This window comes from Poecilia latipinna, unplaced genomic scaffold, assembly GCF_001443285.1.
Source record: "Poecilia latipinna isolate Pla-1442-1.1 unplaced genomic scaffold, P_latipinna-1.0 Scaffold1450, whole genome shotgun sequence".
NCBI classification, from domain to species: domain Eukaryota; kingdom Metazoa; phylum Chordata; class Actinopteri; order Cyprinodontiformes; family Poeciliidae; genus Poecilia; species Poecilia latipinna.
This window is the reverse complement of record NW_015114066.1, coordinates 1-21624: the sequence shown is the minus strand read 5'-3', so window position 1 is coordinate 21624 and position 21624 is coordinate 1. Positions and strand designations below refer to the sequence as shown.

Genomic DNA, 21624 nt, shown 5'->3' with positions numbered 1-21624 from the left:
GTGACATGTGTCAGCTTTATAGATCGAATGTGTTTTTACAGGGAATGTATTTATTTTTAATGCAGATCTTGAGGAAAAAATAGATGACAGTAGGTTATAACTAAAAACAATCGAAATATTTATTCAGTTTTATGTATATATTTCCCAGTGCAGGATAAAAAGAAACACTCCAGTACAAGGCAAAGGAAGAAGAGGAAAACCTTCCCCCTCAAAAAACATGCAGAACTGTCATGAGTGTTGCTGCCATCTTGTGGACATGTCTGTGAATTACAAGATTTTTCTGAAAGTAGTAGTAATAATAATGCAATTTTAAGTTAATACATGAAGAAAATTAAATATTTAATTTTCCAACAGAATTCATATTTGCAATTTAACCAATTTGATTACAAAATCAAAGGAAGACGCTCGCATGTCTTATCCTGTTGCCTGCAGCATTTGTGATGTTTGTATTAAAGTTTGTCCAATCCAGATGATTCTGTTCCAGCCATTTTGAGTATATATAATTTTTTTTAAATTTCAGGTCATGTCTTCATTTGTACTCACTGACCTTTTATCTTTTACCTAACAATTTTGCTTTCAAAAGTAGAAAGGAAAGTAATCACAAAACAGACCATTTCTTATCGCACATTCAGAAAAAAGTAATGTAACTTCAATAAAGATAAAGACACTTGCAGGCCACTGAAATTCTTATTTTTAAAAAATTATCTGCTCAATAATAAACTAAATGTTTATCACTGAAAAAAGACTGATTTTTTGTGGAAAAGAGATCTGTAAATTATTCTAGATCCAGAACACAGAAAGAGTCAGGCATATAGTGTCAAATTTGGATTTTTTTTGTTTGACATTTAAGGTTAATGGTGGAGAAAATTATTTTTGTTGTATCTACTTTAAGAAGATTGTTAGAAAATATCCCTCTTACCAAAATCACAAGGAATCTTTTATCTCTTCACTGTCTGTTTTGACTCCCAGACACTCCAATGGTAACATTATCACCTCGCACATGATGCCACCACTCAGGCTTTGCTGATTCCTTCTGGCTGCTTTACTTGGTTGTTCTTGATTGTTCAAGTAAGTCAGTAAATCTCACCAGTTGATAATTGTTCTGGATGCATCACATTCTCAGAGGAAATAAGAAAATTGTAAGACTGAAAGCAACAAACTTCATTCGTACATTTAAGTTAAGTTTTCTCACTGTCATAAGCAAAATATTTTCAGTTGTATACCCTCCTTGTTGCCATGACGCCACACAGGTTCTTTTCTGTTAAGTTCCAAGAAAGTTCTAGAAAGTTTAGTTGTCAATGAAGATCTTGTAAGATCTCATAATGTTGTCTTTGTTTTTATAAATGATGATTGCTATTGTAGACTTAAATTAAAAATGACAATCAAATAGTTTAACATAAAAATTACTTGCTCAGTCATAAAAGTTATTAGGTTCAAACAACTCTTTGGTTGCCTTAGAAGTAGATGTTGGTCTCTTTTACCAATCTTTACTGCATAATCCACCATGCTGAGTCAAACCCAAGGTTTGGATCATTCAATGAGCATCGCAAAGTAATATAAAATTAATCCAAATTAATTTGTCCTTTTCAACCCAGTAGTTTTTAATGTATTCACTCAATTGTTGTCTGTCAAAATTAATCCATAATTCTGAAAGCGTCAGGCAGTAACATAAAACAGCGTGAAACTCTCAAGACCAACAATATTTTGCTTGATTTCACATCTACCCCCGTCTTCTTCTACTGCATCGGCTCTGCCAACACGGAGTCCTTCACTCTGGCCGCCAGCACAGCGAAGAGAAAGGGAGGAAAGAGGGAACGGAGGTAGAGGGCCACCCTGGGGATGGGGTGGGCCAGCACAACCTCCTTCCTCTTCCTGTTCACCGTCTCCAGAATCTCATTGGCCAGGACCGAAGGCCTCACACCGTGGGTGAGCTGGCTGGTGATATCTTTGGGGGAACAGACCAATCGAGACTCATCCCAAGAGTAATGTAAATGTAATGCAAACATCTGCGTCATGCCTTTTGGTTTGCGTCATACTCACAATCAGTTAGGACATTTTGCTTTGGAGCTGGCTCCACGGCGGGTGGCGGCTCAGAGGCGTTGATGAAGGTGTGGCTGACGGTACTGACAACAATCCCATACTCCTCCACTTCTGCCCTTAGGCAGTCGAAGAAGGCCTGCGCCGCGTGCTTGGAGGCCGCATCTGTCAGCAGACGCAACACATGTAGCAACCCAAGCTTGTCTGCAGAGTCTCATTCCATTCATTACGCACCGCATTCTTTGTGTAATTGTTTTCTGCCTCATCTGTGGAAGCCCTCAGGTCTAGGGCTCTGGTTACGAGACACACAGTAACTAAATGCTACGAATGAGGAAGTGACGGCACTTAAAATCTAATCGACTCTGGTTGGACTGAGAGCAACCTGGAGATTTTTCAGAGTGTAAACAAATTATTATAGAGCAAAAGATTATGTTTTATTATTATTCTGCTGTATTCTGATTTATTTACAGCAATGAAAAGAAACTAAAGACAGAACAAAGAATGGTTTTGGCTGTAGGAAGTAACGAAAGGTCCTGGCCTTCATTACCTTTTTCATGCATTTTTACAATCTGTAAAGTAATAATTAGCCAACATTATTTACCTGCCTGAAGGAAAGCCATGAAAAAAAGCAAAAAAAAACAAACATTTTATTAGCATCAGAGTTCTTGTCACAGTATAGAAGCAGTGGACCAGACTGAGAGACATTTCCTGAAGAGACATTTCCTGAAGGCTGAGTGACTTCAGAGGGCCCTGGAATTAGCTAGATAACTTATAAAAAGCAGTGTTGTCTTTCTAAACTCCAAGGGTGTTCCATTTTTGTCCTTGTAGTCAGGAAAAAAATCTAATGGTCATATAAGTGATCCTTTTAAAATAATAACTTTCAAACTTTGGTATACCATGATGTAAAAAGCCACCACATAACTAGCTAGCGATGCAGAGCTACTTAACATCCCTAAGTAGGTAGGTAGGTAGGTAGGTAGGTAGGTAGGTAGGTAGGTAGGTAGGTAGGTAGGTAGGTAGGTAGGTAGGTAGGTAGGTAGGTAGATAGATAGATAGATAGATAGATAGATAGATAGATAGATAGATAGATAGATAGATAGATAGATAGATAGAGACTTTAATACCTTGTAAATCAATGTTTAAAACCGTCTCTACAAGCTTTGCAAATCCAGATATTGATTTTGTTTATTTGCTTTGTTGACTTCGCATGTTGGCACACAGCTACTGTCAATCAGATTGGGAATTATTCAGATCTTGCCACAGACTTTCCCACAGTAACATCCCAGCTCAGGATGATGCTGCAATCGCCATGTTCCATTGTCTGTAGGGTAATGCCTACAAATAGTATTTTCCAAGTATTCCAAAAAAGTTCAAGTTTGGTCTCATCTAATCTGAGTGAAATGTCTCCCACCATTTGTGTCACAGGTAGCTACAATGTTTTCCCTCAGATGTAAACTCTGACTTATTTCAGTCTGGAGCCGAAACCTTTAGCTGGCAACTTACACGAGCCTCTGAATGGGATCGCCAGTCGGCCCTGGATGCTGTTGACCAGTATAATGTGTCCTGATCTTCTTGACATCATCGCCGGAAGAACACCTGCCACAATTTACCGTTGAGATAAAGCCAGTCTACAAGCCACAGTTAAAACTGATTACACCCAACCTGAAGCTGGATTTGTAACGGCGTGCCACTCACCTTTGGCGAGGCTGCTCGGACCAAAGTAGTTGATGTCCATGATGTTTCTGTCCAGCTCCAGAGAGACGCTGTGGACGGGGGCTTTCAGCTTCATGCTGCTGTTGCAGATCAGCACATCCACGTAGCCATAGCACTCCATGACCTCAGCCACCACATCCTCCATGCTGTCCATGTCACTGAAATCCAGGATCACCAGCTTTGGGGCGAATGTCTAAATGGAAACAAGTGGCACTTTGTAAGGTATGGATAATTGATTGCGAGTCTAAAAGATGAAAATGCAGGGTATTTATTAAAAAAACAAATACCCCACAAAAATATTTTGTAATAGATAACACACGTTCCTAGAATAAATGATTTATTCCAATTCTGCACGAATACAGAATGAAACTTGGATCGCATGCACAGAAGGACAGGAAAGGATAACCGAGCTATCAGAAAAGAAAACATCCTTTATGATAAACCGATACTGATTGGCTCTGTGTCGCCCGCACAGCTATCTAAACTTTCTCTGGCCATACGCTCCATGTGCAGTGGTGTGTGTAAGCGAAGAGACAGATGAGGACAGCATGCTGTCAGACAGGATATCCTTCCATTGTGTTGAGCAGAGGAAGTGTTTATCTGAGAGGCGGTGACAGAAGGGGTTTCTGATCAAAACAAGAACGGACTCTGATATCCATGGGCCATTTGCGGAGCTGTCACACACCTTACAGAAAGCCAGCAGTACACTGGGGTCTGCTGGAGGTCGCAAAAGGTAGACCCAACGGCCCAAAACATCCAGCCAACGCTACTTTGAAGGTTTAAGTCAAAGCATATCTATGGATTAGAAGTGCCCACATAAGATTCAGATCTAGATTTAATTTGAAAATTTGTGGTAAGACTGGAAAAACAATGTCTCATTTTCTTTTTGCTTTGTGTTGGTTTACCACATTAAGTCTCAATAAAATCTTTTGAGGTTTGTGGTTGCTAATTCAATTAAGTCGCATTTATCCATTCACCCATTCACCCATTGCATACCCATTTCTTCCTGTAAGTGTGGGCGTGGAGTGGTGGGCAGACTGGTGCCTATCTCCAGAAGTCATCGGGCGAGAAGCGGAGTACACCCTGGACGGGTTGCTAGTCCGTCACAGGGCAGCACACAGATTTGGCGCTCATGCTGCCCTGGGTAGCTTCCCATATGGACTGTGCCAATCAAATGGCTCAGTACAGTTAAAAAGGAGCATGATTCATCTTAAGAACCTGAAGTGACACACTTTCTGGCATGTACCGTTGGTCCTCCTTTCATTTCCTCACCTCTCTTGGATCAGAGGCAGTAGTCAGAGAGTCATACAGGGATTCCAGCTTATCCCAGGTAGTTCCACACAGGATGAGTCTGGCACCGGCCTTATGGAAGAGATGGGCACATTCTGAAGAACACAACAAGAACATGCTATTTAGACAAATATATGCGCAAAAAAGAACAATTGCTGACTGCCTTAGCTAAACTTGTTTCAACAAGGATTACATCTAATGGAGCGTCTAAAAACCAGTCATGAAAACAAATATCTGTGTTTTCTGTGAAATTGAAACAAACATTCCTTTTCAAAATGTAGATATTTATTATTCCTACTGAAAGAAAACAAGACAAGAAAAGAATTAGCCTGGAAATTAGCATAGCGCAGCATCCAGGTAGTTACAAACTAAATTGTTTGAACATTTACCCATATGACAAAATACAAAGAAAAAATTTTATATTTACTTTTGTGCTAATATAAGGAACCATTTTTAAGTTTGAATCAATTGAATGCTAATAAAAGCTTAGCATAAGAGTATCCATTGTCGATATGATTTAATTTAGACAGACCAATTTACCTAATAGTTATGATTTTGGACTGTTGGGGGCTTGGGGGAGCTGGAGTGCCCTGGGAAAACCCACGAATGCTTGGGGAAAAGATGGAAATTTCAAGCAGTAAAAACTCCAGGTCAGGATTCAAACACGAAGCCTTCTTTTTGCAAGGCAACAGTGCTACCAAGTGCTGCACCATGGAGCCCTTAGCATAAAACTGGAAAAAAAGAGAAATTATTCAGTTTTTTTCACCTTCCTCTATCAAGGAAAAACCCTTAAGCACCAAGTCTGACTTCCAAAAAGACATAATTTGGTACACATGCGGACCAGCTCTGGTTGTGCATGTGATTCGATTTACAAGGAGCTGGCACATCTGAAACGAGAACAGGAAAGGAGTGAGTGGAGGTCTTATGAGTGGAAAGAAAGTGTTATCGGGTAGTTGCCAGAGCATCTGAAGTCAATAAGAACAGCAACTGGAGATCAACAGAGACGAAAGATTCCTGATAGATGAAATAGACATTTCATGGAAATGTGACATTAGCTCAATGTTGAAAACAACGGAGGTTTTAAGGCAACTGCATGACCTGGCAGGCCAAATAGTGTTGTAGAGAGTTCACCACACAGTCTGGGCAACCAGACGGCTTCACCCAAACTTGTAAAGCAACTGCTCTCAAACACAAGTCCTGGAAACGGTAATTGACGTGACTACAATACAATCCTTTACAAGTGATTTTGTTGTGTGCCGAGCCTGGCAACACGATTGCTACATTCATAATTCCATGACTAAACATACGGTGTCATGTCTCTGATATCAATTCATTGAATCTGTGACAGTGCGTTGCAACTGGCAGAAATACATTTTCGTAGGACTTAAGTGAGGTCAAGTATTTTGAACAGTACCAGCTCCCGCTCCTGAGACGGCATCAGTGATCACCACGACTTTGTTGCGCACTAAGGTCTTGGACATGAACTGTAAGATCTCGTTGTAGATGTAGTACACCCCTGCTGCCACGACTATTAGCAGGGGCAACACCATCACCGAGGGGAGGCCCATGTTCTGCAGAGAAGAAAAGAACAGGAGTCAGTGAAGGAGACTCCAGTTTGTTGGTCAAGTCAAACACATAGTCAGCTACTGACACAAAAAGCAAGTCTGAATTCAACTGCTACTAGGACAACCTAATCATCAAAGTTTGCTCTTTATCTTGAACTTCATGAACCCTTGTGAGTCAGAGAAAGCACATTGATACAGTAATGGAGGCTCTTTGTTTGCTGCTGTAAATTAGTGTGAGTCGACATTGGATTGCATCAAATCAGTGGACCTTTGAAAAGCATTTGAGGAATTGTGCAATCCAGGCACTGACACTGTCTGGAGATACGCTGGACTCCACTGACTCACCTGTATTTCATGTGTCCATCAAAATCCCTGTTTTAGAAAGACCAGTGTGTGAGATAGTTCCTTGCCAGATTGTTTGACTCTGGTCGCAGTGTCTAAGGAGATTCTTCCCCCTTCTTCTGTACACTCATAAAACTTAGATTCCTGTCTCTTTATGTCTTCTTGGAAGTCTACCTTTTTCTCCCTTTGCATTCCTGCTGAGTGACTACCTGTCCTTATAGTGTCTGCTTGGTAACCTTCCTTTGAGTAGTCACTTGAAACTCAGACTGGTCTTAGAGTTTGAACCTCCCCAGCATTAATCACCTGGCTGATCATTCCTGGGTCATAGGTCCTGGGTACACTTGATCACATTCTTCAAGCAATCCCCAATGCTTTCATTGTTGACAATGTTTAGTCTCTGCTTAAACTCACTTAGTTAATTGTCCCTGAGAACAGTAGATTGATGGAAATGTTCTTTATTGTCTCTTGGGGAAATTCAGGATGCAACTGTGCACTTCAACTTTATTTTCACTTGTTCAAACACTCCACAATAATATACCTGTAATCTCTTGTTTCTGTTTGTTGTAAATTTTCTCTGGGAGAGTCCAATACAAATTTATGGTTTTGAAAACTGGTCAACATGATAAAGGCGATCAGCAACGTCTCATTTTGCTGATTTATAATGGTGGTAGTAGTTCAAAAGTGCCTGTTAGCTTGACACTAGGTCAACAGGCTGAGTTAACAAGATATGAAACTAGTTTGTTTAACTTGGTTCTTTTTGTATTGTTATTTAATTTAGAAATTAATTTGAGAGAAAACAGTCACCAGTGCTGTCCTTATGTCTTACCTACAGGAACTTGCAAAAGTATTAACAGGCTGTGATTACTAATTTGGTGACCTCTGAATGCAATTTGTTGCACTTAGTTTTATGTAGCGATAACAAAGTAAATAGTCTTTAATAGAAATGTATGCCACACTTTTCACAATGTACATGATTTTCAAAACCATGAATTGTTTTGCACTATTCTGTGTTTGTCTATCACATATAATAAGGACATTAATGTAAAGCGGTGGGACAAAGTGTGAAAAATGTTCACTTTGTGAGAATATGTTCGACCAAGAATACATTTGCTTACAACTAACCTTACTTCTGATATTCTCAGATTAGCAAACAGGGAAACTGAGGCTATAAAACGGCTCATGTGTGTCGGCTCAGGGCTATAAAGGGTAGGATATTTAGGTCATCTCCCAGTTTAGGGAACTGACACATTTGCATTTCAAAGCAGCTTTTGGTCACTTCAGGAAGCAGAAGACGGCATCGTCATGACAACATACATGACTCTTCTGCTGGTATTTAAAAAGCTTTGTTTATAAAATCCCAAATTTAACATAGCTATTTGTTTTCTAACTGGGTGATTTTGAACTAGGTTATAATGCACTGGGTGAATGCATTTGCATTTTCTCTTTGTGTTCTTGACTAAACTTGCAACAAACATGTTCAACTTACATGAGGGTTTGCATTTGGACTTCTCGGTAATATAGTTTCCATGTGAAATGAGGTGAACGGCTAAATATATTCTGGACTTGGAGGCTCCACAGACTGTCATCTTTGGAACACTGTCATAGGACACCCTAAAGGCCACAGCCGGAGAGATTCACGTTTAAATGTCCAACCTTTCCCGTCCAATCTAACAAGTGGAAACAGGTTAAGATAAAGGTTAATCCACACTGAAATCTCCTGATCGCTCCACAGATCCAGTTCCCTGCTTAGTTACCTGTTTGGACTGACACATGATTAAGGTTAGTCGGCTTGTGCATGCACAACTATAGCAACCAACCAACAGACACAAAGACCTGTAATCTGTGTTATTATTGGTTCACTTACAGCATGGACAGGGAGCTAATCCTTCAGCAGGACTGGCTGGCTGTTGTTCTTTTATGGATTGAGTCGCGTAAATGAGGCCCTTCTCTTCCCCCTCGCCCATTCATACGGTACCGCTCCTCTCTGTGTCTGATTAAGTGCTCTACACTGGACCCCCCCCCCACACCTCCTTGCTTATAATAGCCTCCCCTTGAGTCAGGCAATAATACACACGCATGCAGTGTAAAGTATCTGAAGTATGCCCTCTTGGTGCCAGCTTGAAGAGAGGAGGCACAAGTTTGGGTGTCAGCTCCACTCCTTGCTTGGGGTATTAAGAAGTTGGTTAAAAAAACCTAAAGACTCTGGGATTCAAAATAAAAATAATTAAAAATAAATTAATAAAATCCTCGATTTTTCCACGCGTCTAAATGTACATATTTATATTTAATCATTTGAAATATTTCCATAAATAAATTACATTTATTATTATTTATTTCCTGCTGAGTCATTTTGGTTTCTGGTTAATGATTACAACAAATTCTTAAAATGTGATTAATAGGCTCACTCCATTATAACTAGTTATTATGACTAAGGAGTTAACTGATAACAGTGAACATACACACGTCAAATCTTGATGAAACATTGTTTAAAACAAGCAAATCCAAATAATACTTAAACAGCAACTTGGTTTTTAAATACCACTTCAGTAACCATACACAGCTGAAACCACATATTAACTTTTTTCTTCTCATTGGCAAAATTTAATATAAAAGTATGAACAAATCAAACATTGTAAAAGCAAAGAAAGTTTGCTGAAGACTGCATCAAGTTTGTCTTAAAATATATAAGCAAAGAAACAAATTTTAACATAGTTATTTCATAGCTTATGGCTGCCCACTTTGTTCACATATGAACCAGTTTACATTTTCCTGAAATCCATAAATGTGATCAACTTTATCACATTAAGTCCAAATAAAATACACATTTACGGAGATAATGTGATTAATTTGATTTAACACATCGAAATATTTCAGTGACATTGCTCCGGCTGTGGGTGGCAGCAGTGTGCAGTTATCGCGAGATCCCTTGGAATTCCCGGAGCTTGTGTGTGTTCACCTCTCCTCTCCTCCTTGCTCCACTGGGAAAGAAGAAAATAAACCCGCTGCTGCTACAAGGAGGCTAGTTATGGAACCGAACCTTTAAATACTCGTTTTTCTCCGTTATGACTGGCTAAGAAGTGGTTTGTCCGCCTGCAGTGTTTTTACCCGAGAGGAAAACATTTTAACATTTGGACCTTCAAACCCTCGGCGTTATAAAAAATAGGAAAAAAAGTAAAGTTGAAGAAGCGAACCCGAAGAGGATTTCAGCAGCGTTGTATCAGCTTGCTAGCCTCAACCGCTAACCGGGGGCTAAGGAGCACTGGATGAACTTCGTATGGAGCGACTGCTGCGGATGGGTCTGGAGTTTTCTGCCTGACTGTAAGCCTTTCTTTGGGTTTGGAGCTCACGGAACGCCGCTTTGGTGAATGGACTCTACCCGCCTGCAGTTCACGGGCAGCAATTGCGCGAATGCCGCTATTGTGGTTTTCGCCATCCCGCTATTAAGCTTGCGATCCACTGGGAAGCTAACAGGATATTAGCCTCCTTCTCCCCTCTTCTCTTTGTGGTTGCAGGCCAGGGACTGGAAAGCATTCATCACTGAGCTGGGTGCTGAGAATGCTGGCTTGATGGCAGCTAATTATTTATCCGGAAAGCAGCAACTGGATACAGTTTAAGCGGCGAAAAGGAAACGTTTGTTGCGGATGCTGAAGTCCCGAAACTGCGTTTGTTACTTGAAAATGCGTCGGAGCGCTGGAGCTTATTCCAACTCGGGATAAGGGGGGGTGGGACACACAGGAGAACAGCGGGATTACAACTTCAAGGTCTTTGGGAAATTAAGCTAACCCCAGTTCGTATTTTGTTTTTTTCAATAAGTGTTAAAATATAATGTCTGCCGCGAAGGAAAATACTTGTAGGAAATTTCAAGCGAACTTCTTCAATAAAAGTAAATGTCAAAACTGCTTCAAACCGAGGGAGCTGCATCTGCTGACCGACCAGGACCTGACCCAGGTAAGCCAGTTAAAACCCAATTCAGCATTTTAGTTTGTTTATTTTTTAATGGACACTAGTTCAAGGTATACAATCCCAAAAAACTCGATTGAGTTGCTCTACAGTCAGTACGGAATATTTTAATAAAAACACAGCTTGTGATGTGAGAAAACCGTATTCGCGAAAACACACAAAAAATGCGATTTTAGTGCTTTTCGGTATTTTAGCCACTTCAACATCGGGGCAGTTATGCTTGGAATCCCAGGTCTTTGACCAGACAAACCTGAACTGGGGTGTTTTCTTTTTTACAATAATTACAGAGTTCACATGAAACTATGATTAATGGAAAAAAAAACACAAAGGGGACATTTTTGAAGTGCATCCGTATTTGTTTTAACTAAGCTTTAGATTTCCTGATTTTTATATAAAAAGATAAAAGAACCCCACTTAAAATATTTGTCTGACTAATTTCTGACATGAGTAATTCTTCATTATGTTGAGTGAAGATGAAGTCACACTTTGTGAGCGAGCGAGCAGTCATTCCTTTTTTTTTGTTATAAAATGGAAAAAAGGTTTTATTACAATTATATATATAATATTAGCGGATAACTAAGTCTTCTTCACATTGTTATCACTACTACACTGAAGAGTGTTATGTCTGCAAAAAAAAAAAAAAAAAAATAACAGGGTTTGGGTGTCCGGTGGTGCATTGACTGGCTGGAAAAAAGGCTAGGATTTTTTAGTTTTCAACCAATGATAACAGACAAATCCAACCATCAACCAATTTACACTTTTATCTGTACATCTCTTGGGAATGTTACTCCTCCTTTTTTTATCAGAGCAAACCAAATGTTTCACAAATCACAAGTTTTGTAAAAAAAAAAAAAAAAATGCAAACCAGATTTGATATCTAACATTTTAGATCTCTGCATACTCCAGCTTCCTCCCACAGCCTGAAAACATCACGGTTAGGTTAGTTGTTCTCTCTAAATTCTCCTCGAACATGAGTGTATGTGTGCATAGTCGTTTTCCCTTTGAATCTCTATACGTTTCCCTATGGAAATGTTAGATTTCTGAACTAGATTACTCCTTAAAGTCCCTAGAATACCGTTTTTACTCAAGCTCCAATTTTCCATGTTGTGTGAGCAGATTTAAGTCCAGATGTTTTAAGAAATAAAATGGACTGGACAGCTACACCCTTGTAGCCTTAAGAAAAGGTAAACAGAAGAAGTGTTGATCGGTTGGATGTGAAGGTTGAGTTCATCAACAGGATGTCATTACAGGCAATCGACTTTGTGTGTGTGATGCAATCAGCATGCTTCAGAGTGTTTGCTGTGTGGTAATGAGGATAGAGTTTGGGCTAAGTGTTTATTTAGGCAAAAGTTTAAAAAAATATATAACTTTTTTCCCCCTTGTTCACTGCAACCAGCCAGCGTTCCTTGACGGATTGTGCGATCTGAAGCTGTTTGGTTTGTTGGGAGGTAAAACTCTGTTCATCTGTGATGTGTGTTTGGAGCGTTCCTCTCTCGGATCATTAGTTTACTCTGATATATCCTGTAATCGATGCCAGATGGGCCCTTGAACACGTCGTTAAAAATAAAAAATAAAAAAAAATCAAACGGCAACGTCAGCATCCTGCTATTGCAATTTGCGCATCTCTTAACCCCTCAAACGCAGTCTGGATGGAGGGGCTCACGGTTACATCACTTCCTCTAATCCCCCTTTGACCCTGTGCAACGGCGTCTCCTGCGAAGGAGTTTGTTCCTCCCTCCGTCGACGTTGCCAGGATTTTTCTGAAAACGCTCCCAGATTGCCACCAATCCCAGCAGTCTGCGGGGAGCCGCCGCCGCACAAGGAAGTTTCTGTGAGCCTTCCATCTGGACAAACTTCAAACCAGTTAGCGGCACCAGACCCTGTTACGTAACACCGTGTAAGCAGGATGCGGCTCCAGAGCCTCGGTTAACAGATCGAAGGTGAGGCGTAGGGGATTTGTAAAGAAAAACAAAACAAAAAAAAAAGGCACACTCCCAGTGTTCAGAAGAGATGAACCCGACAACCCCCGGTGAAAGAAAGCTCCTCTAGATCTCCCTAATGCAGTTAGGGCATCATGAATGGGTGATTTAGCTAAGTGAATTTCAGTCCTAAATTAAATGTGAGTTAATCAGAGCTGCAGTTTGCTTTGAAACGGAGAGGAAAGTTGCGCAAAAGAGGAGGACAGTGACCGGCAGAAACAGCCCTTCTCTGTTCAGCAGGAGAATAAAAGGTGGGTTGAGGAAGAGGAGGAGGAGGGGGGAGGGGCGGCTCCTGCTGCCTGAGAGAATGTCCTTTATTACAGACAGTGTGCTCCACAAGGAGTTTTACCCCCCTCCACACCCCTCTCCGTCTGTTGCCACGGTTTTTCTCTCTGTCACACAAATCGTTTGTTCCCACTGTGTTGGGAGATCGGGCCCGTTGGGGGACGAGGGGGCGGTGTGGGGGCAAATCCCACCGTCCGGAGGAAGGACAGTGATGGAGGACGCCGGAAGGCCGAGGTTAACGCAAACGTGGGAGAAACAGAGATACGACGGGGATGGAGGAGTGGGAGCGGGAGAGACGGGAAGTGTGTGGTCGAAGGGAAAAGCAGGATCGTTTTCCATCGGCTGCTTAGTCCCACCGTTCCAGCTCACTTCCCCATAATCATATAAACGGTTGAGTGGAAATAAGGCTTTCTGTTTCATTTATGCCAATAATCTTACACAGTTTGTTCGTTCTTATGTGTTTTTATAAGCTTTAAAACGGCTTATACTAATCAGGCATTATTATGACTCCTTACTGGAAACCTGCAAAATTTTTATTTATTTTTTTATCTTGGCACCTACCAGTGGGCAGGATGTTCTGTGTGGGTTAGAAGGAGGGCAAATGGGGTAATGTAAGCACTGGCATCTTAGTGCCAGATACCATGGCGCACCTTCGAGGGTCGAGCAGAGTTCACGCCTCCAAGCCAAACTGGATCCAACGCTCTATGAGACAGATGGTTTAAAGGGGTTTTTTATGCTTAGTAGGCAGTTGAGTTGTTCTCACTGATCCAATTAAATAATGGAGGAATCCTCTGCATTCTGGAAAAATAAAACCAGCTTCACTTGCTAAAGCCAAGACAAATTGTCTGGAATATGTAGACTTTTCGTAAAAGCCTAAAAACAATTTGTATTCAGGAACAGGTGAAGTTTGCAAGTGAGGGAGCTTTTAGTTTTTTAAGGATCAGTGTGATCATTATGGAGGTTCTTGGATCATGGGTAAGCTTGGATTCCCTTTGTGTGAATCAACTTTCTTCTATCAAATCCACTCAGAGCTCACCAGCTTTAGATTGCTTACTTATGATGAAACAGCAATCCCTCCATGAAGCTGTGATCGCAGCTATCAACGCAAACATTTGCAAATCATCACAACGTTTCCGTAAAGCCGACCATTCACCTTCATGTTTTCTGTATTTCCTTCTCTTTTGACCAATCACAGCAACTTGGCTGAATTTTGACCAGTCCCCTCTGCCCCCTATGAATTTAACTTCCTGTTTCAATTTGTGAAACAGGAGGTTGATCATTTTACATCCCTTGCTGGTTAACTAATGCCAGGAATAAACCAAATCCTCTTAAGTTCTTGTACAGAAGTTGTGCTCATGGTTGCTTTCCACATATTTAAAATAAATCTTTATTGTCACAATAGAAAGAGCAAACAGTCATGGAGGAGACCAAAGGCCAGCATCATCGTCCTGATGATGCTGGGTCTTCAACTTAATGGGAAACAGAGAAGTAATGGGAAGGTTATGTGCAGCAATATCAACTTTTTTGTAAGAACATATTGCAGCAAAAATAATCTAAAGAAAATGTGAAACTTTTTGAAAACGGTGCTGCGAAATCAGTCATTTTAGGCAGCAACAATCACAATACAAACCCAGAGGAAGTGAAAGAGGCGAGTCATTATTTCTCATGAAGACGATTCTGCAGCTCCAAGGCAAAAGTTTCTCCACAGCTATATCGATTAACAAACACATATGCGTCTGTTTGTCTGTTCTCCTTCTGCTCAGAAGTAGAGATAAAATTTGGCAGCCACTCTTTAATTTGTGGCTCATTAACCGGCCGTTTTTTTTCCTCGAGATTTCAGACATTAAGTCATGGTGAGAACATCTAATGCGACTCCTCGTATTAGGAAATGGAATGAAGCGAATTCAGTTTCTGTTGGGTGCCTTTTTTTTTTTTTTACAGAGCACTTCTTTTAGGTAATGGTTCTTTCATAAAATCAGCATAATCCAGATTATTGAGGTTCAGCTTGGAAATACACATTTTCAAGCATTTCAGCACAAATCGTAGAAATCCAGTTGCAGCCAAAAGTGTGGCAAAATCAGCCTTTTTGGGGGGGTGTTGGCAGTTTAATCAGAGCTAGTGCTAGCTCTCACAATTTCCTGTCCAGAGAAAAGAAATGGAGAGGAGGAGGATTCATCAAAGAAAATAACTTTGCACCACTCTCCTGCGGTTCATCCTTGTTTTCCCAAAGACATTCAGTTTGTCCTCACTGTTTTTGTTGGACAGAAGTAACTTCTTGGCTTCTCCTCAGAATCAGCTTTATTGGCCAAATTTGTGCACACAAGCAAGGAAGTTGACTTTGGTTATTCTTTGCTCTCAAGAAAGACATTTGAAATGTACATTTATGAAAAAGATTCCTAAAAATATTATTTTTCCATAAATATACAGAGTTTTTGCAAAGCAAAAACTATTATGTTTTTGTTATGATGCATATCATCAGGACGCAGAATAGTGAGGTTTGTTGAGTATTGGTGACATTCAGGTCGGATGAATGCGACCTGAACGTTTGGTCACATTTGAATCGGATACATATTGGATACCCAAGTGACCTGGGTCGCATTCGCAAAGAATCCGACCGGTGTTGTTCAGACTGTCATGAAAAGATCAGATACAGGTCGCATTACGTCAAAAAAAAAAAAAAAAAAAAAAACGGAATTGGGTCACTTATGGGGGTAGTGTGAATGCAGCCTAAGTTAGCGCTTTAGGATTTAGCTAAATGTTTTTAAAGTTAGCTAAAGCACTAAACAAAAAAATTTACTCTGCTGTTGGCGAATTAGCAGAAGAGTGCCCACCACTACTTCTGATCTATTGCATTGTCCACTAATCTTAGGTGAGTTAAACACTGTTGTTCTTTTGGCCACATGAAGAACTGCTGTGTCCATTTGTGCATTCGGTGAGTTCATCAGCAGGCACTCAGCCTCTCAGCTGAAACGCATGCAAACCTGGCAACCAAGTTAAGCATTTGCTGCGCTCGTCTCTGTGATTTCTCTTTCATCAGTAAGAGCCGTCACATTTCACTGCGCAGACTGAAGTGGGAGTATGTTCAGACTGGCACAGCTCCTCCATAGTTATTAAAGTGATTGAAGGTCTCTTCCGGAAATACTTTTAGTGTTTTATAAAGACAGTAGTTATGTAGTAGTCATCTAAAAGCTGAAAGAGTTTGTCAACAACTGAATGTGTTCTCGTTTATTCCTCAAAGTCTGGGAATGTGCTTACCGGCAACCATTTTTAGCATCCAGCTGATGCAAAAATAAAACACATTTACAAATCATTACATAAATTCCCAAAGCATTGTTTCTCATTTCATGTTTCTGCAACATACTTCTTGTGATGCTTTGCTTCCTCGCCAATGGAGTTTTTGTAGAAACCAAATGCAGGCTGAGCTCTTACCAGGGCTCCTATGCAATCTGGAAAAGTATTGGATTAGATTGACGTGTTTTCTAAGTCTAGATAAGTATGAAAAAGAAAAGTTTGGATTTCCAGACTTTATTTCCTGTGTCATTATCTTGATGAGAGGTTTTCAATTCTCTGTAGGACCTACTGTCCTACGTGTTTTAGGTGATTACAAAATATAGAAGCCGGGGTTCTTGAGGTTCTCCTAAAAAATTAATTTAGGGAGTTTTTTTGTATACTTGATGATCCAATAGACTCTGTTAAATTGGGGACCAAAGGTGAAACATTTGTTCCATTTCTAGCTGGTGTGGCTCGTTTCCACGCTGCACTGTCAAATGAACCAAAACCTCTTAAAAACATGCTTACCCCCTCACCTGTCGTGGCGCTGAACCATGAACCACTGAAGGAAACATTAAACCTCAGAAGAAGACATGAACGGAACTTCCTTCTTCTCAAAATGTAAACAAAAATGGAGTAGCGTCAGATTTTAGCTATCATAGGAAATGTCTTATCGTTGGTAAAAGATCAAGAGACACTTCTTTTGCTAGCACTAAATGTGCACAATTGTTTTGGTTGTACTTGCCCAGAATGCCCTGTGCAGTAGCCCATTTCGTGCTTGGATTTCACATGTGCATTTAAACCGCACCAGAGTTCACTCCGACTGAATCTCTGCTTAGGTTTGTAGGCGGACCAGAGTCCAATTGATCATTCACACCTCCTCAAATGAATCGGACTTTCTGGGCAAACAAACTAGCGTTTGATTAAAGCGGACTAAACAGGGCTGGTGTGAATGATGCACCAAAATACCAAAAATATTGATGAGAACGCATTTGGATTTTAGAAGTGCTGTTTAAAAAAAAAAAAAAAAAAAAAAAATTTTTTATAAAATAAAACAATGTGTTTATTCCAGTGTTGCTGATTCTAGTATATTTGTTGGTGGAAGGAAGTTCTCCCATCTGTGTCTGAGACGCTGCTTCTGATACTTGTTGTTTGGTCTACTATCACTGATTGCTTTGGGTCAGTTAGCGCATTCATACCTATTTCCATCTTCTTTTTTTTTTATCTTCAAATAAATCATTTTGCATCAGAAAGATCTGACATGAGTTGTGTTTTTATTTCAAGGCTGTAGCTGCAAGTGTCTCTCGGTGGGCCTCATAGGGCCCATTCCAGCTTTTGGACAGCAAATGCCTCAACTATGTTCGCAGACTGATTATATCTTGTTGTTCAGCTCTATGGCATTTGACACCCTATCTAGTGTTTATCTCATGATAACGCGACCAAGCCTCTGCTTCCTGTTTACGCCGCGCACACACTCAGCGTCCCGGAGGGGTCAGGTGATCGAAATGGAGTGGATCTGGTTTGAACCACAAGAGAAACGCTCCTTTAGTGTTCAGTGCTGAATCCTCCTTCTTTCTGGAACTGGATGCTTTCTAATATTCCCCCCCGACACACACATGCACACACACCTCCAAATAATCTCCTCAGGCTTCATGACATCAGGGCAAGGTTGAGATAGTTTATCATGCTTTGTAGTGCTCCCAAACTCTTGATTTATGAGCTTCACAGCATGCCGTCTCTCCAAAATACCCCTTTCTTCTTTTTTTTTTAATGAGTTCAGCTCATTAAGCGTTCCTTAATAGACACGCTGCTACAAGTTGAACCTGGCACGTATGGATTTACTGCAGGCATGCAGTGACACGGAACAACGACGCGGCCAGCAGCAGAAATCCCAGACTTCAAATTGCATCCTGCTGCCTTCCAGCTGGTTCATCTGGGTTGGGCTTGTAGCGAGTTAGCGCTAACATGAGAGCAAGACTGCTAATGGTTAGCTGGTAATCCCACTCTATGGGAGAGGACATGCGTTTGAGTCGCTCTGTACTTCTGCGTGTTTTTATTGGGATTTTATGTGATGGACCACACAAAGCATTGCATAATTGTGAAAAGGAAGAAAACAGATGGATTTATTTTTGTGTGTGTGTTCATCTACTTTGTAGCTGCAAACATTTTATTTGCAAATGTAGCTCAGATTTGACTTGGTGGACGTCAGTTTAAGACTCACTATAGATTCTCAGTTGAGTTTAGGTCTATAGGCTTTGACTAGGCCATTAGAGTAAATGAGTATGTAGAAAATAAGTCAGTAACAAAATACATCACGATAGACACGCGATCAATATCAATAGATAGAACAACTGATTGTTCAATAATTTCACTGAACTTTGATTCAGAACTGAACAGAATTCTGGGTGGTGTAGGCAGTGGAAAGACTTTATCTGTTCAACCTCTCACGGCCAGCTAAGGAAATGTGAGTTGCATCAACTAAGTCACTCGGGCTTTGGTTACCTAGCAATAACCTGTTGAATAACTTGTGTTTACCTGGCAACAACCTACTGAGTGACAGCAGCAGTTTCATGTTTTGCCATTGTGCCTCATAACTGCTTAAAAATAAACAACGGCATGAAATGAAAACTGGATAAAATAGGGAAGGTCATGGCACCAGTTTGTCAGTATTTCAGATATTTAAAACAAAAAACTAATCAATAATTATTGATGTCAACCGATATGAACGCTTACATGGTGATAGGTTTTTAAGCCATATCGTCTAGCCCTAATCCAAGCTGGATTAGGACACCAAAAACTTTTTGGCCAAAAGTGGCAAATTTAAACACTGGTGACCCACAAAATTCATTAAATTAAAAAGTGAAAAATACGTTGTGATTTAGTTTTACCTGCTCAACAATAATAATTTTTGAAAAATAAGATTAAGTATCCAAAACGTCTCATTTGGACCGTTGCCGTAATATAAGAACAACAGATATTTACCACATTTTATCGGTCGTCAGTTGTTTTATATTTTGTTGGCCAAATTTTCACCATTTTTGACTTGTGGTCAAACAAAATAATTTCAACTCCAACTTGGTCTAAACCAACCATTCCAGTGTTTATCTCTGGTTATATGTTCAATGTGAACCTCTGACAGGGTCTCATCTAGAATTACTCTTGCGTTTAGCTCCATCCATCTTCCCATCATCTCTGATCTGCTTCCCTGTGCTTGTTGAAGAAAAGTATCCACACAGCATGATGCCAACACAAGCATGCTTCACTGTGGGGATGGTGCGTTAGTTTTCCACCACCCGCAGCGTTTTTATGTTGGTCAAAAGGCTCACTCTTGCTTTCTTCTTGCCACCCTTTGATAAATCCAAGTTTGAGGAGTAATGGTTGTCATGTCAACGGATTCTCTCACGTCAGCCGTGAATGGCCCCCATTATTGTTTTTGTTAATTTTGGGGGTTTTGGAGTAAACGCTGTTGAAACTATATTACACACAAATGTATTTATTTAGGAGTATCAGAGTAAAATGGGGCAGGAAAACCACTAGAGCTGGGTGGTATGGCTAATTGTTTCATACCAGATCTGATTTCCTATTTTAATTGATTTTGATTGATTTCTTTTCTTTTTTTTTTTTTCTGAAAAAGAAATTGCAAATGACAGAAAACATTTCCAAAAAGTGTCTTCTATTTCAGTCGTCCCTTCTATGAAGGCCAGTCTACAGGACATATAGTTTAATTGGAAGAATTAAACAAAATCAGCAGAATTAAAAACACAATTTTACTTGAACATCTCAGAATTATGTGAAAAAATTGTTTTAATAAGAAATTAACTTTTCTTTTATAAAATTGCTTCTTCCTTTGCCTACTGCTACATCTTTTTTCTGGCAACATTTATGCTTGTATTACGTCTGCTGCATTCTTGTAACGACTTTATTTGCGTGAAAATGAAATCATTGGTTGACTGTTTATATTTCGTCGACTTGAATTCAAAGACCAAGTAAATAGAAGCTGAAAAACACTCTTGTCAAACAAGATGGCCGCCCTGAACATGACATCACTCGTTGGTGGAAAACAAAATCCAGATTTTCCAAAAATAAATATTCAAATCAAAAATTTGATTGATTGATTAAAATCTATGTCCTACATGAAAAGTCTGATCACAGACCAGATGTTTAGAACCTGGTTGTGTGCGAATGCTTGCACCATAGCAACAGAGGAACATCTGGATCCTAAAAGGCTTCCTTCAATTAAATTCAACCAGAGTCTTTCTTACTCAGCCTCCCCAAAGCTCACATTCTGCCTCAGCTTTAATAATTATCTAAATTACCCTTCTTTCCCTTTTTTTTTTTTTTAAACAGGCCAAGCCTATTTATGCTGGATGGCTGTGCTTGGCTCCTGAGGGAACGGACTTTGACAATCCGATGCAGAGATCCCGGGTGAGTACGCCTACACGCACTCCTCTGCAGACGTTTCTTCAGCTCTGTGGTGGAGTTCCTCACAATCTGAAATTAAGAAATGAAAGCAAATGCTTTAGGATATTGTTTTCTTTTGCTCCACGGACGAAGGACAATAGGTCTGTTCTTTGGGCTGCTCTGAAGAAATGTGTGTTGTGCTTTCAGAAATGGCAGCGGAGATTCTTCGTGCTGTACGAACATGGCTGCCTGCGCTTCGCCTTGGACGAGTCGGTGAGTGAAAACTCCTCCCACTTTGGGTTTGTTGAAGCATCAAGCTGGCTCAAGCTTTGGGTTGTTGATTCTCTACGGTGATGATATCAAAGTGGAAGGTAAAGGATTTTTTACTCACATTTCAAGACATCAGAAAAGGTAGAAATGCTGAATCCTAAAGATCGTTGAATGTTTTCTGTCTTTGACTAATCGATTGCAAATAATTATTTAATACATTGAAGATGCATCTCGTTACTGTTGCAGATGTCTATTGCTTGGGATTAAACTTTTCTTATATCACTTGAATCGGTTTTACAAACACTATCATACTGAGAGACATTTTTTTTGTTTTATAAATTATTCTTTGATTTTACATTGTTTGAACACAGAAGACATACAACACATACAACTTACTTGCCTGATAAAAATATTTACATCTATTTTTCTTTATAAATTGTCTATTTTCTGTCCATTTGTGATTCTTATAGTTTTAACCTGTATGTCAGTTTCTGCATACCGTACTGACAGAC

The 21624-nt window shown here is 40.0% G+C and overlaps 2 protein-coding genes across 2 annotated transcripts; one reads left to right on the top strand and one right to left on the bottom strand.

Annotated features, from left to right (window-relative positions):
* Positions 1-844: 844 nt before the first annotated feature.
* Positions 845-8958, bottom strand: dhrs7cb (dehydrogenase/reductase (SDR family) member 7Cb). Its single transcript, XM_015057258.1, has 7 exons — positions 8812-8958; positions 6455-6611; positions 5023-5135; positions 3733-3943; positions 3541-3633; positions 2041-2202; positions 845-1945 (listed from the first exon to the last, which is right to left on the bottom strand). Exons 2-7 carry the CDS (start codon positions 6606-6608, stop codon positions 1737-1739), a joined length of 942 nt encoding a protein of 313 aa, XP_014912744.1. The 5' UTR covers positions 6609-6611; positions 8812-8958; the 3' UTR covers positions 845-1736.
* Positions 8959-9306: 348 nt separating this feature from the next.
* On the top strand, positions 9307-21211 carry LOC106962692 (myosin phosphatase Rho-interacting protein-like). The gene is made up of 3 exons (XM_015057259.1): positions 9307-10895; positions 20789-20866; positions 21050-21211. The coding sequence occupies exons 1-3, from the start codon at positions 10773-10775 to the stop codon at positions 21194-21196; spliced, it is 348 nt and encodes a 115-aa protein (XP_014912745.1). The 5' UTR covers positions 9307-10772; the 3' UTR covers positions 21197-21211.
* Positions 21212-21624: the final 413 nt, after the last annotated feature.

Bases quoted from the DNA above. Each gene is read 5' to 3' on its own strand.
- dhrs7cb (XM_015057258.1), bottom strand. From the start codon at position 6,608: ATGGGCCTCCCCTCGGTGATGGTGTTGCCCCTGCTAATAGTCGTGGCA. The intron at 2,203-3,540 runs GTAAGTTGCCAG...GTCTGCTGACAG, and splicing joins GATCCCATTCAGAGGCTCGT to ATGCGGCCTCCAAGCACGCG. The intron at 1,946-2,040 runs GTGAGTATGACG...GTTCCCCCAAAG, and splicing joins GCAAAATGTCCTAACTGATT to ATATCACCAGCCAGCTCACC.
- LOC106962692 (XM_015057259.1), top strand. From the start codon at position 10,773: ATGTCTGCCGCGAAGGAAAATACTTGTAGGAAATTTCAAGCGAACTTC. The intron at 10,896-20,788 runs GTAAGCCAGTTA...TTTTTTAAACAG, and splicing joins CCGACCAGGACCTGACCCAG to GCCAAGCCTATTTATGCTGG. The intron at 20,867-21,049 runs GTGAGTACGCCT...TTGTGCTTTCAG, and splicing joins ATCCGATGCAGAGATCCCGG to AAATGGCAGCGGAGATTCTT.